The 16,070-nt window shown below is 40.5% G+C and overlaps 1 protein-coding gene across 2 annotated transcripts in view; it reads left to right on the top strand.

Moving 5' to 3' along the window:
- naa35 (N-alpha-acetyltransferase 35, NatC auxiliary subunit) overlaps nt 1-16,070 on the top strand; it is an 84,787-nt gene that overhangs the window by 13,156 nt on the left and 55,561 nt on the right. For both annotated transcript variants that reach the window (XM_041185730.1, XM_041185731.1), the window contains exons 5-9: nt 2,593-2,667; nt 4,927-5,094; nt 11,700-11,766; nt 15,677-15,720; nt 16,004-16,054. In XM_041185730.1, coding sequence (XP_041041664.1) covers nt 2,593-2,667; nt 4,927-5,094; nt 11,700-11,766; nt 15,677-15,720; nt 16,004-16,054 — 405 coding nt within the window. The remainder of the gene's footprint in view (nt 1-2,592; nt 2,668-4,926; nt 5,095-11,699; nt 11,767-15,676; nt 15,721-16,003; nt 16,055-16,070) is intronic.

Raw genomic sequence — 16,070 nt, forward strand, 5'->3', positions numbered from 1 at the left:
TCAGAACGTGGCGGTGGCTGGCCCAGAGTGCAGCACACAGGGGTGGCGGGGCCCAATTTTGAAATCTCACCGCGAGGCAGATGAAAAAGTGCTATGGGCTGAAACCGACTACCGGGTAGGGGTTCCCTACTCCTGTTCTAAAATTTCACAGACATGGCAGTCTGCCCAAAACTGAGCGTGAGGCAGCATGTCTCCATAGCTCACTGGGCAGGAATATATGAACATAAGAAATAGGAGCAGGTGTAGGTCATTCGGCCCCTCAAGTTTGCCCCACCATTCAATAAGATCATGGCTGATCTGCCCCAGGCCTCAACTCCTCTTTCCTGTCAGCTCCTCATTGCCCTCAACTCCCCGATATTTCAAAAATCTATCTACCTCCTCTTTAAATACTTTCAGTGATTAGCCTCCACAACTCTCTGGGGTAGAGAATTCCAGATATTCACTACCCTCTGAGAGAAGAAATTCCTTCGCATTTCAGTTTTAAATGAGTGCCTCCTTATTCTGTAACTATGTCCCCTAGTCCTATGTCTGAACCCGGCCATTTCCGGCTTTAACTGAGGTGGGTAAATGACCAACCTACTCCAAGGAACTGGGTTTTAACTTGAAAATGAGGCTCGCATCATCATTATATTTAGTTATATTTTTGGAATTTAACTGCCATCTGTCCAGTTTCCTAAGGTGAGGACTAGGTAGATTCAGGAGGTAAGTAAGTACCTTTTACATCAAAATCCTAGAACCAGGTGCATGCTTGAGGAGCCTCCACGATCAGGTAGCCCCCAAAGACCTTTCCTTCTGAATCCTCCAATCACATCTCACCGCAATCAGTCCTCCAATCTCACCGCCAGCAATAAGCCTCTGACTTTTTTTCCAATCCGCCCCAGTCAGTCCTCCGTCTTCCCCAACACCAGACGTCTGATCTCCTCCCCCATTCACCCATTGGATTGATCGCCTCCTAAAACTCGCACCATGTAGAAAAAAGCCCAAATTCCAGATTCCCCACAACTTCCTGACCAGCCAGCTTCCTGCAGGTCAGGTAAGCTTTAAAAAAACTCTCTAAAGGTTTCCAGTCGCTCCAGGCCATTTGATGATTAAAGTTACTTGTTCATGGTAACTAAACTCAACAATACTAGTTTAGAAGTGCATGAATAATTAGGACAGTTTGTTCTGTATCTATGTGTAGCTGAATAGAACCAGAGAAAAATTATGGTGCAGAAAAAGGCCATTCAGCCCTTCATGACTGCACCAGCCAAAAAGAGAGAGAAGAAACTGGCCGCTCATTTTAATCCCACTTTCCAGCACCTGGTCCGTAGCCTTGCAGATTACTGCGTTTCAGATGCAAATTCAGGTACCTTTTAAATGAGTTGAGTGTTTCAGCCTCAACCACCAACTTAGGCAGTGAATTCCAGGCGCCCTCCACCCTCTGGGTGAAAAAGCTTTTCCTCATGTCACCTTTAATCCTTCTACCAATCATCTTAAATCTATGCCCTCAGTAATTGAACCCCTCAGCGAGGGAAAACAAGTCTTTCCTGTCTACCCTATCTAGGCCCCTCATAATTTTGTAAACCTCAATTAGATCACCCCTTAGCCTCCTCTGTTCTAAGGAAAACAACCGTAGCCTATCCATTCTCTCCTCGTAGCTGCAATTTTCAAGCCCTGGCAACATTCTTGTAAATCTTTTCTGCACTCTCTCAAGAGCAATTATGATTTTCCTGTAATGTGGTGACCAGAACTGCCCACAAAATTCCAGCTGTGGCCTAACCAGCATTTTATACAGTTCCATCATTACATCCCTGCTTTTGTATTCAATACCTTGCCCAGTAAAGGAAAGCATTCCATATGCTATCTTGGCCACCTTGTCCTGCCACCTTCAAGGACCTGTGGACATGCACTCCAAGGTCTCTCACTTTCTCAATCCTCTCCATAACTTCCCCTTTATTAAGTATTCCCTGGCCTTCTTTGCCCTCCCCAAATGCATTATCTCTCGCTTCTCCGGATTGAATCCCATTTGCCACTTCTCCGCCCACTCAACCAAACAGTTGATGATATTCTGGAGTAAACAGCTATCCTCTTCACTAACAACTACATGTCCAATTTTTGTGCCATCTGCAAATTTCCCAATCTTGTCTCCCACATTTAAGTCGAAGTCATTAATATATATAACAAACAGCAAGGGCCCCAACATTGAGTCCTGTGGAACACCACTGGAAACTGATTTCCATTTTCAAAAAAATGTCCATCAGCCATTACCCTTTGTTTCCTGTCGCTGAGCCAATTTTGGATCCAACCTGCCACTTTCCCCTGTATCCCATGGGATCTCACTTTCCTGACCAGTCTGCCATGTGGGATCTTGTCAACTGCCTTACTGAAATCCATGTAAACAACATCCATTGCACTACCATCATCAATCCTCCTTGTTACTTCCTCAAAAAATTCCATGCTTGTTGGTCAGTTCAAAGACTTGGAAACCTGAGAAGGTTTAAACCTGTACCCATTGTAATGGGTGACACTTAAAAATACACAATTTAGCACAATATCCCTTTTTAAGTAGCTGAATTCTTAGGTATTAAATTTTATCTTTGTTTCTTACTGAAGGATGGAACAATTTCGATCAAGGGTCTAATCTTACCTGAACTTATAGGTATAATGGATACATGCTTCTGTTGCTTGGTAAGTTTGGCATTTCGGTTAGTTTTTTTATAGTTTTAAGCAATTTAAGAACCATCGAATGTTACAATCCATTTGGCACATTTTTTCTATTTTCCACTACCTGGGGCACATATTCTAATTTCAGCCTCCTTTTAATACACTTTTATTTTTCAATAACGATCCAATTCCTTTTTAAACCAACACACAGAATCTACCTCTAAACAATAGTTTTTGCAAGAGAATTCCATATTTTAACTATCCTCTGTGTAAAGAATTTTTATAACTTTCTTTTAATTCTTTGTTATAATAATATTGTGCCTCTACTTGTTGTACCTTATAGTATCTTTTCTCAACCTTTAAGATATCTATCTTGTCATTCTTTAATGTTGTCCACTCTAATGAAAAAAGCACAATTTATAGTCTGTCTTCGTAAGAGTAACTTCTAATCTGTGATAACGTTCTAGTTAATCTAAACTGCATATTTTCCATCATTTGTATGTTTCATTTAAAATGGTACCAGAACTGTGCACAACTCTTTTACTGTAGGATTGTACACAAATAAGAGGAAAGTACATAGAACTAAAAACTATAATTGATATACTGATAGGAGTGAAGACAAATTAAATAATTGGTATCCATCCAATAATTGTTATTGTGTGCATTTTCTTCATGGTTTAGAACAATAACACAATTGAATGTTGTTATGGCACAGCTGGTGGTAAATGCCAAACTGCCCAAATGCCAGAGGGAAATTTGAAACAGCTGCCAAAATGGTTTTTGCAATTTGTATAGTATGAGAAGAGATTCTGAAATCAGGAAATGATGTCCCCGACTACTTGTGATGATTTTATAGTAGAGTAAACGTTTATTAAAAGAAAAGAGAGAGAAAAAAAACACAATTACACTTAAACACAAGAATGGCTTCACACAGTAAACATTACTTTAAAACAGTTCCATAAGATCTTAACTACCTTCAGAGCTAACCTTTTCCTTTTCTATTCAGCAACTATCCTTATAGATTTCAAAATCTATGGAATTCCTGTAATTTTTACCACACAGTTCCTTTTTTACCATGGGGGGAGTCCTCTGAGGCAAATGGCAACTGGTCTTCAGGTCTGGCCTTGTTCACACTATCTTCTTGGAGTTCTGCTCAGCTATCCTGCTGTCTTCTGGGAGATCTGACCAGCTACCCCAACCTAGGCATCAGTGCCCCTTAAATGCAATCTTTCCCTTTGATCTCTCTCTTGTCTCAATCAGTCTCTGCCGAAATGCTTTCTTCCCAGAATTGATTAAACTCATTTCATTACCCTAGCTCTTAAACTTGTAAAAACAAACTTACCCGATCTTTAGCTTTTTTACACCTTTTACAACTTGTATATATTCCCCTTTGAACTAAAACAACTCCATTCAAAAACACTGCTGGTATTGTTTTATGTAAAACTCTGATTTAAGTTCCTCTTGGTTCATTAACATATCAAAACCACTTCTTATTGTTGGCTTTAGACTCTTGCAGTCATTCTGGCTCTTAATTCAATTGCCATATTTACAACCCCAACAGCCTAATTTTCAGTACATAAGAAATACAACAGGGTTATTAACAGAGAAAAAAAATACAATTTCTTGTTTTCTTGACAATGTATTTTAGTTCTACCACAACTCCAAGAGACTTTGGCTCAATTAGAAACTTCTTCTAATAAAGTGAACTGGTGCAATTTAACAAAGTTTCATCAAAGTTCCAATTTATTTTAAGAAGTCTATCCTAAATTAGATAGTTAGAAATCAAGTGTTTTATTAAAACAGAAAATCTTATTAATAGTCTAATCAGTATAATGTATTTTAAAAACCTGTACTTTGTTTTCCAGGAAAAAGTGATTTGTAATTTTGGTCGTGTCTTTTCAGCTAGCCAAACTGCAAATAAATTCTCACCATATTCTTTGAGTTTTTTAATAGATTAGTAATAAAAAATGAAAGAATTGAAAATTGTCACCATGTTGCTTTGAGTTATACTTTTTTATATATCATACAACATTTTATAGCTGTAGAAATGAGACTTGGGAAAGGGTAATTAATCTGTATGTATTTTGTACAATTCCTTCATCACCATTTATCCACTCACTAAACATTGAACAAGTCGGTTGGAAAGATAAGAGTAATAATTCATGCATTTGATGTTTGTTTTGTCTACATGCAAAAAACGTTTTTAATACAAAGCAATTTGATGTTGCCAACAGTAAATATTATTTTGAATTGGAATCTTAACTCCATAGTTTCTTCTCACAGATAACATGGCTAGAAGGGCATTCTTTGGCCCAGACAGTCTTCACCTGTCTTTATGTTCATAATCCAGACTTAATTGAGGATTCTGCTATGAAAGCTTTTGCTCTGGGCGTCCTAAAGATCTGCGACATTGCCAGAGAAAAAGTTAATAAAGCAGCTGTGTTTGAAGAGGTAAGTGCAGAAGAGATATCAAGGATAGATCTTTAACATAGATTGTTGAACAAAGTTTGCTATAAATTTGGGCCAGCTTATGAAATTTGTTTATGCTCAAAGCATAAGATGCAAAAAAGTAAGTTTACTTTCACAAAAGCAAAATATTGCAGATGCTGGAAATTGGAAATAAAGACAGAAAATGCAGGAAGTGCTCAGCAGGTCTGGTGGCATCTCGTGGAGAGAGAAAAAAAGTTAACTTTTCAGGTTGATGATCTTTCATCAGAACTAGGAACAGTTAGAGATGCAATAGGTTCTAAGCAAATGAAAGGGAGGAGGGTGGGAAAACTAAAACTCACTTTCATAGCCACTTCTTTAGCAATTGCCTCCAGCTCCGGTTTATTCCTTACAGTTGAAATTTCATACTTCATGTTTTGAATCCACTTACGATTACAGATAATGTCCAAGATATTCAGCATTTTTCAAACGGCTATTCTCACCACATTCCCAAGGTCCACACAGTGCCATGTGCTGAAACATGCATGCTCTTGACCTCTGTCTTCAACAGAACCTCCACCAGCTTCCTTATTGATTGTATTATCCTCTGCATTTCTGCCACCTCTAGCATGATGCCACCACCAAGCACATCTTCCTCTCTACTCCCCTTTCAGCATTGAAGGAATTCTTCCTTCTGTAACACCCTGGTCCACTCCTCAATCACTCGTAACAGCCCTCCCCTTCCCGTGGCACCTTTCCATTGCAGGAGATGCAACATGTTCCCATTTACCTCCTCCCTTCTCACCCTCCAACCTAACCACTCCTTCCAGGTGGACCAGTGATTTACTTGTACTTCTTTCAATTTAGTATACTGCATTTGCTGTTCACAATACGATTGCCTCTAGATGAGGGAGACCAAATGCAGATTTGGGCAACTTTTTTGCAGGTTACCTCCGTTCAGTCTGCAAGTGCGACCTCAAGGTCCCAATTTAATTGGCCATCTTGCTCCAGCTGTGACCCCTCTGTCCGCAGCCTCCTTCTAATGAATCTCACGGTAAGCTTGAGGAACAACACCTCATCTTTCAATTAGGCACTTTACAGCCTTCCAGACTCAAAACTGAGCTCAACAATTCTAGATTATAATTTCTGCCTCCATTTTGTTTCCCTTTTTTTCCTTGTTTGGGTTTTTCCCCCTTGTTTTTGCTTTCTGACAACAACTGTTCATAATTCACACCTCATCTAGATAATCTTTTTGTTTCTTTATTTGTTCCATTACCACTCCATTTGGCCTGGTACCACCCGCTTTTTGCGTTTCATCTCTCCGGCCTTCCATCCTATCATAGATCTTCCCTTTTTTTTGTTTCTTGCCTTTACATTCACCTTTCACTTACTTAAAATCTATTACATCGCTAACTTTTCCTAGTTCTGGTGAAAGGTTATCAGCCTGAAATGTTGGGATGGATTTAGCCCTATCGTCATGGCAACCGCCAGTGAGCGTGGAAGTCATCTGTGATCTGGCACGGGTCCGTGGCAGTCAGTTGAACCCAATTACATGGCGGCAAGCTCACATGTGCAGAGGACGCGGGGGTGGCTCTGTGTGAGAAGTCCGCATCACCTGATAGCCATGCAGGAGCTGGTGCCTAATTTAAAGGGCAGCCGGCCTTGTGTTAGATTATGAAACCGTCTTGCAGGCTTTATAAGAAAGCTGTGCAGTTTAAATCTCCAGCATCTGAATTTCTGTTGTTCCAGCACAAAAAGATGTTCCAAAGTCCAGGAAGAAGATTGCTCCACCATCACACAAGCTCATTCGGTGACATCAATGACGGTTTAACTAAGGTCTGAGATGTCACTGTTCAGCCAGCGTATCCCCACCAGTGCCTGGGGATGAAGGAGGATGGGGTGGATGCTGCCACTACCTCTCTTTCCTTGCAGGCAGCCTCTTAAGTGTCCTTCCCTTAAAGACTCAGAGCTGTGATGCCACTGTAAGGGATAGCCCCTCTTCACCTCAGTTGTGTGCTGCCTCTTTAAATTCCGGACCCAGTACTTCTAGATTCTGAATTTACTGCCTGAGGCTACAACCCCCAGTAGTGTCAGCTTAGCAAGTGTTTACACAGAAAACATCTCCAAGATCAATCCCATGCCCTGCGACTCAGTCTCCTGGAAGTCCTAAGGATTCTCACGTTGACTCGAAGAAGCCACATAAGCCACCATCTTTCACTGGACGGATTACTGAAAGCACAAGAGACACATGAGTTTCACTAAATCAGGGTGGCAGGATTAAAAATCATTGAATTGCATTTCAAATATATGCAAGTGGGCAGTCAAGCATATTGGTAAGCTTCTTGCCACTGTTGGGTGAGTTCCCTGTTTTGTAACCTTCCCACTGCTGACTTAATCACTACAGTTTTCCTGCTGCTGGGATCTCACGCGCAGCCTCCTGCACAATTCTCTGTGCCCACCCACTATTTTGCCCGCTTCAGCGGACTTCATGAAATTCAGCCCGTTAACTCTGTTTCTAACTCAACAGATGTTGTCTGACTTGCTAAACATTTCTAGCATTTTCTGTTTCTACTTTTCACTTTTTAAAATCCTAAAATGAATGGATATAACTCTAAAGATGTGATATATAAAATGTTGGATTCTCAAACAGGAGATCAAACAGCATTGACAGAATTTTTGTGAGGGGTGAATTTGCCTGTCAGAACTTTGTCATTTACTGAAGGGATGCTTTACTCTTACACCTTTGAATCTCTCTGAAGTTTCTCTTTGAATTGACCAAGTTAGGTTGTACATGCTAAATCAGAAGTATTCTGGCAAGTTTCTTGATCATGAAATTTCATTCTATACTGATTTCTTTTTAAAGATGGTAAAACTTGTAATTGTGCCGATCTTGCACCATCTGCTATATCCAACTCACAGGGTACGGTAAAGGTGAGGTGCTCTGTTCCTAATGGTGCAATTAAACAATAGGATAAGCTAGATGAACTGAAGTTTCTGTGTTTCTGCCTTATGGGGTTTATGTTGTTTTTATCCATTACAACAACTGCCCCAGTAAAATAAAGATAGGTAACTGCACTTAACCTACCTTGTTAATTTGAACACTGAGCCAGAAGCGTGGCACCAAGTATTCATATGTCAGTTGTCTCTCTCTCTTGATCTCTACGTCTCACTTTTCTTTTCCTTTCTATCCTTTTTTATTTCTCTCTCACTCCTTAATTCCTCACTCTCCCTCCCGTGTTCATTTTCCACTCTGCTCTCTATGTCCTTTCTCTCCCCCTCTCTCAACTTCTTTTTCTCCCTCGCCTTCCCTCTCATTTCTTTTACTGCAACACACCCTGGTCTTGTGTTCTTCTGTTTCTGTCTGTCACGTTTTTTTTCTGTGTACCACTTCTTTATCCTTTCTTATTCCTCAACGTGACCTAATGGCCAGGCAAAGAAGGATAAAACTGGAGCCTAATCTTGACATACTTAAGCTTTTACAGAGATAACCGAACCCAATACCCACAGTGAGCACAGATCACAGCATATAAGTCGTGTTTAAGGCCACTCCATTTTATCAGTGCCAAAAATCATGCTTTTGCATATACTTGGCGCGTTCCCCTTTCAGCTGCAAATTGCTATACTCACATTAGTAGTCAGCCTCAATTTTTCAGCCCAAAATTGCTTGTTTTACTTAGTATTGTAAATCAGCACATGGGATCAAGCGGTGATACGGGCTGTGTTACAAAGAAGATGCATGGGAGTTTAAGATAACGTAGAACAGACCATACATGACATGGCAAGTGACGAACAGAAATAGGTCCTCCAGCAAAATGAATGAAGTACGAAGCTGCTTTCAAGTTAAAAGTCGTAACATTCGTTAATTTGTCAAATAGCTATGCAGCGATGGAATTCGGAATTGGTGAAAAACTGGTGAGAAGATGGAAGAAAAAGGAATCCATTTTGAAGAAGATGTCCAAGATAAAATGCCATTTCAGACTAGTCACTTGTCTGACCTTGAGAAGCATGTATCAGAACGGGCCCTGCAAAATTGTCGGAATGGTTACATAGTCAGCAGAAATGCAATGCGTATATATGTACTTAAGTGGGCCAAATTAAACCCTGAATGCAGCAAATATTTCAGACCAACAGCTAGTTAGTCTAGCCACTTTATGGAATGGATCAGTCTAGTGTTGCAGCAGAAGACCAAGATTGCTCATAGACTATCAAAATACCTCAATTCCAAAATGACCAGTTTCCAGTGATTCATCATCAGACAACAGCAGAAACACGAGTACCTGTTAAGCCACACTGACAACATAGATGATATGCCCTTGAATTTTGATATCCTCACCAGCCACACCATGCAGTGGAAAGGTTCAAAAACAGTTCTAGTGAAAACGACAGGTCATGAGCAGACAAGATGCATAGTGGTACTAGCCTGCATAATCAACGGTTATAAATTAATGGTTATGGTAATTTTCAAACATAAAACTATGCCAAACATCAAGTTCCTTGCAGGAGGTTTTGTGCATGTCCTTGACAATGGTTGGATGGAATGAAGTTGTGGATTGGCAGTGTGTGGAACAGGTGTCCCAGTGGCCTAAGTAAAGAATGCAGCATGTTTGTGTGGGACATGTTCAGATCCCATATAACCAATGAGATTAAGAGGTACCTGCAAAGAAACAACACCCATATTGTGATCGGAAGGTCTAACATCCATAGTTCAGCCTTTGAGTGCATGCCTCAACAAGTTATTCAAGGATCATGTTCACGCCAAATGGAATAGGTGGATGGTTGGAGAAAAAACCTTCACAGAGTGGAAATATGCGTGCTGTCCCGCTTAATGTTTTGTGTGGTTTTGTTATCAAATCATGGGTTGCTGTTAGTGCACCAGTGTCATCAGATTGTTCAAAAAATGCAGAATATCCAATCCAATGAATGGAGAGGAAGATGATTTGTTGTGAAGGAATGATTCTGAAAGCAAAAACTCCGCATCTGATCCAGAGTAGGATCTTTACAATGATGCCATAGCCAAAGTGACACAGAATGAATTCAATGATCTCTATGCAGGATGCCAAAAATGATGATTTTAAAATGTTTTGTTTGTAGGTAAAGGTATCTTTGGACAACTAATTAATTCAATAAACCGTGCCACATTAATTTAAAAGGAATTGTTGGTATTATGTTTTCATCACATTTCAAAATGGGGACATAGGAGCAGGAGTCGGCCTTTTGGCCCTTTGAGCCTCCTCCACCATTCAATAAAATCATGGCTGCTCTGGTTGCAGTCTCAGCTCCACTTTCCCATCTGCCCCCCATAACCTTTGTCTATCAAAAATCTAATTCAGCCTTCAATAAATTTAAAGACACAGCCTCTGCTACTTTCTGAGGAAGAGAATTCCACACTCTAATGACCCTCAGAGGAAAAAGTTCTCCTCACCTCTGTTTTAAAAGGGAGACCTCTTATTCTTAAACTATGTCCCCTAATTTTAGACTCCCCCACAAGAGATATCCACCCTATCAAGTCCCCTCAAGATCTTTTATGTTTCAGTAAGATCACCTCTCATTCTTCTAAACTCCAATGGATATAGGCCCAACCTGTTCAACCTTGCTTCATAAAATAAGCTCTTCATCCCAAGAATGAGTTGAATGAAAATTCTCTGAACTGCTACTAAAACAGTTATATCTTTTCGAATAAGGAGGCCAAAACTGTACACAGTAGTCCAGGTGTGGTCTCACTGCCCACTCACTCAACCTGCCTATATCCCTTTGCAGACTCTACCTCCCCTTGACAACTTACTTTCCTACCTATCTTGATGTCATTAGCAAATTTAGCTATTGCACATTTGGTCCCTTCATCCAAGATATTAATATAGATTGTAAAAAGTTTAGGACCCAACAGTGATCCAACACAGCTTGCCAATCTGAAAAAGACCTATTTTTCACTACTTTCTTGCTTCCTGTTAGCCAATCAATCTTTTATCAATGCTAATATGTTACCCTCTCCCCCACCACCACCATGTGCTCTTATATTGTGTAGTAACCTTCTGATGTGGCACCTTATCAAATGCCTTTTGGAAATCCAAGTACCCCAAATCTACAGATTCCCCTATATCCCCTTGAATGTTACTTTATCAAAAAACTCTAATAGATTAGTTAGTGCTACCATACACACCCATACTAGCGGTTCACATTTTATACTGGGCATATAAATCAACCTCCATTTTCAAAGGATTTTTGGAGTGTTTATAGGTTGACTTATGTATCGTGATCTACGATGCTCCTTTGTTTTATTTCGAGCAACACAAGTGAATTCCTGGTTAATGCCTATCACCTTCGAACAATGAAGCACAATTAGTATACAATTAACACCCCAGTGCTCTGCACAAGTGTCCTCCTGCCTCTTTTTAAAAATAGCTGAGTTCTGTTGAAATCTTAATTCATCAGTGCTACTGTTGCATTAGAATTGAGCCCTGCAAAAATTATCAGCAAAATTTTGCTTTTTATTTGCCAGCAAATAAATCCTAGTGTTAATTACCATCTCTGATGTTGTTTTGTTGATTTAGAGAAAGGAACTTCAGTATTCCAGAAAGATATATTCCTCATCAGTCACTCGCTGATATCATTTTATTTATTTCTACTTTCAGGAGGATTTCCAATCAATGACTTATGGCTTCAAAATGGCCAATAATGTCACAGATCTGAGAGTTACAGGTAAGCATAATTTCTGTTATATAAAACAGTTAGCATTATTCATTAAGAAACAAAATACTGCAGATGCTAGAAACTGAAATAAAAACGAAGTGTTAGAAATACTCAGCAGGTTTGGTAGCATCTGTGGAGAGAGAAACAGTTAACATTTCGAGTTGAATAGGACTGTTCTTCAGAACTGAAGGAAGGTAGAAATGTCATGGGTTTTATACTGTTGAAAACATGGGGAGTGGGCGGAAGGCTAAGTTTCCCAGTTCTGGTCAAGAGCAGGAAACAGCACCGCTAGAGTTATCAATGTACTGGAAAAAGAGTTGGCAGGGAGGACGCTTGAGTTGAACTGGAACCAGGAATTTTTCAATATATATACTCCACAAAAAGACAGGCATAACTAGGACTCATGCGGGTACCCATAACAGCTTGTTTTATTTGGAGGAAGTCAGACAAGTTAAAGAAAAATTTGTTCAATGAGAGAACAAATTCAGTAAGGTGGAGTAGGGTGGTGGTGGATGGGGACTGATTGTGCCTCTGTTCAAGGAAGAAGCGGAGAACCCTCAGACCATCCTAATTGCGGGTGGAGGTAGAGAGAGATTTGATGTCTATGGTGAAGAGGAGGTGGTTGGGCAATAGGGTGTCAGAAGAGTTATGGATGTGGGTGGGAAGAGACTAGACATAGGGAGAAAAATAGAGTCAAGATAGGAAGAAATAAGTTCAGTGGGGCAGGAACAGGCTGAAACGATGGGTCTGCCAGGACAGGTCTGGGTGCTCTGGTAACAGCAGCAATGGATATTCTCCCATCCACAATCTCTCATCCTTCCTGTCTTCAGTGTGCAGCCTTCCCAACTATATAAGACACACAGTAACATAGCCTTTTCTCTATTGTCAGAGATCTGCTTCAACACCAGGATCTATTCAAAAACTGCCAAACAGAAAACTTCCATTCAGAGAGAGCCTTGCTTGTTTTCTCTTTGCATAAATTCTGTCTTCTGAACTGCCAAACAACAAAAAGCAGGTTAAATCCTAACCCCACTGCATTTAGATTTCTATTTACTCTTTGGGGAGAATTTTCTCCCCGTCATGGGGGCTGAGCGGACGTGGGCAGGCGCCCAGCCGATTGCCGTCCGCGATTGGCAGCACACCACCATTTTATATGGCCGGGCCGTGAAAGAGCGCAGAAATCTCCCTGAGGCACAGAGAGCTGCCTCAGGGAGTTTAATTACATTTTCAAAAGTTTAAAGGAAGAGAAAAAAAATTTCAGACATGGTGTCACATGAGCTGGGACTCGTCAATAAATTTTAATAAAGAAATTTATTTGAATTATAAATCCTTTATGAAACCTCATCCTGCCCGTGGATGAGGCTTCATGATAAATGCGAAGGCTGTCTGGGCCCTTTGCCTTGCCACCAACCTTAAGGTAGGATGGGCAGCTCCGTTAATTATTTTAATTCATTTTTAAATGGACTTAATAGGCTTTTGACAGTTCGGTGGGCATGCAGCCGACTCTGGTGCGCGCCTGCTGAACTGAAGATGTGAATGACGCGTGGTGACATCGGGTACATGCCCAAAGTCACCACGTGTCATTTTGTGTGTCAGCAGGCGGGGTCCGCCCCCACACGCTGATCCGAAGATTCTGGCCTTTGCTTCCTAGCTCTACATCCCCATGGCAACCCCAAGTCACATGACATTTCTTGAGACCGAATGGTGTCATAATCAGGAAACAATTATCCCTCTTTCAAAATACTCCCCAGCCCACTTTATTCTTAAAGGGACATCGCACAAATGAAAATGCAAGCTTTTCCCAGATTGTGGGTCATCACACAAAGGCCTTTCCTTAGCACATGGGTCATCACTACTGTTCAGGGGTCTAAAATTACTCCCATCAGTAATTCCTTTCCTTTGCTATTTCTTATCCTCATGCAAACTGATCCTACATCTTGATCTTCCAAGCCAAGATCATTCTTCCGACTGTACTGGTCTCATCCTTTATTAATAGGGCTATTTAACCTCCTTTTTATTTCTTCTGAAATGTCAAGTACCCATGAATAGTCAGTGCCCTGCCCTGGTCACTTTGCAAACATATCTCTGTAATGGCTATCATATCACACCTATTTATTTCAATTTGTGCTATTGCTTCATCCATCTTGTTATGAATGCTGCAGTCAGATTAAGAGCCTTTAATTCTTTTTTATCATTTTCCCCCACTCTGACCCTATTTAGTACACCCTAATGTACACTCTATCCCTTGCTATCATACTCTAGTTATCATGACCTATATCGCTACCCTGCACTATTGCCTTGTCCTTTCTCATTGAGTACCCCCTTACATGAACCCTCCCCCCAACTATTTAGTTTAAAGCCCTCTGCACACACCTAGTTACGCAATTTTCCATGACAGTGGTCCCACCGTGGTCCTAACTATGCAGTTGCCTCTTTCCCCAGTAATAGTGCCAATGCCCATATTTCTGCCACAGCAATCTTTGACCCATGCATCCAACTATCTGATCTTACTTACCCTATATCAATTTTCTCGTGGCTCGAGTAGTAATGCAGAGATTATTATTTTGTTGTTCTGCTTTCTAATTTAGCCCTTAGCTGCTCTTACTCCCTTAGGCAGGACTAAAAAAAGAAGTTCTCATTTGTATCCACGTGGACCACGAGAACTGGATCTTTTGCTTCCTATGCCAGATTCCTCCCCAGCCCCAAGGAGATGTCCTTAACTCTGGTACCAGGCAGGCAACATAGCCTTCGGGATTTGTGCTTTCGGCTGCAGAGAGCAGTATCTGGCCCCCTAACTATGCTGCCCTCTACTACTGCATTATTTTTACCCCTCCCCTTCTGCTTCCCCCAACCCCACTTGAATGGCTTCCTGTACCAGGTGTGGTTTTGTGGCCACTTTTCTCATTTTTTCTGCAATCCCTGCTCATCCAAATAGGCTCCAAGAACCTCAAATCTCTTGGACGAGTGCAAGGGTTCTCCAGTGCTACCTTCTGGATCCGCATACCTCTCTTACTCATAGTCACATCCTCCTATCTCTGACTACAGATCACATCTGAATTCCCAACCTAAGGGTTGTGACTGGCTGTTGGAACAAAGTGTCCAGATAACTTCCTCCTTCCCAGGTGCATCACAGCGTCTGAATTTCAGGCTCCAGCTCATCAACTCTGAACTGAATTTCCCCAAGCTGCAGACACTACAGATGTGGTTGCTGTGGATCGCACTGGTGTCCACAGCTTCCATGTTCTACAGCTGCAACACATCACCTGCCCTGCCAAATTTATTATATTTTATTTAATTAATTAGAGTTCCAAATTTCAAACTCTCCCTTCATTGAGCTGAATTCCCAAGCTCAGTACTCTGTCAAAGCTGTGCATTGTCATGCTGGCCTCCGCACTACTTACTCCATGCATTAGCAAAAGTCTCCTGTATTTATACCAGCTGAAATTCTGAAGACCTGAGTCAGGCCCAACTGGCTAGGTAACTAGTTCTAACTAGTTATCTAATTAGCTAACTGTGTGACTGCCACCAGCAGGCAGCTTGTTTACCATTGACTAAGACTGAAAGAAACTACAAGTCATTGTTAAAATTAAGTTTAGCGCTAATTGTTTTAAAGTTATTAGAAGTGATTGTGGTGGTTTTATCCACACCTAAGAATGAAAGCACTTTATGTGATAGCCATTAATTCAATTGCAGTAATAAATATTGAATATATACATTTGATTTGTTTGTATTTCAGTAACCCCAATTTAATAGTGGAGACATAAATGTAACAGAACAAAAACTGCTTTTATAACAAGCATTGGGTAATGTGGGATTACTGTTTCTGTGGCATGATTTGTATGACTGGAGTCTTTTGATCTGTTGAAGTATGTACTTATCTATTAATTTTTCTGTAATTTCCATTAAATTCTATTTCCAGGCATGTTAAAAGATGTAGAAGATGATCTGCAAAGAAGAGTGAAGGTACCATGTTAATACAGTATGCTAAGACATTTCCATTAAAATTCATCATTTATATATAACATGCTTTTATAACTTATTTCTATGCTTCTGGTATATTGTAACATAGCAACGTATTTATATTTTAGTCTTGGTTCTCATTGTTCATTTTCTCAAATATTCATGGGGAGCAATTTTGAACCTTTGTATTTCAATTAATGTGGATCACTTTTGCAGGAGATTTAAACAAAAAATACTTTTTTCTTATGTTTTACATTCCATTTACATTTACATTTACTTTCTCCAGAGCACTAGAAGTCGACAAGGAGAAGAACGTAACCCGGAGGTTGAACTTGAAGTAAGAACATGTCTGT

This window comes from Carcharodon carcharias, chromosome 4 (genome assembly GCF_017639515.1).
Source record: "Carcharodon carcharias isolate sCarCar2 chromosome 4, sCarCar2.pri, whole genome shotgun sequence".
Lineage (NCBI taxonomy): Eukaryota > Metazoa > Chordata > Chondrichthyes > Lamniformes > Lamnidae > Carcharodon > Carcharodon carcharias.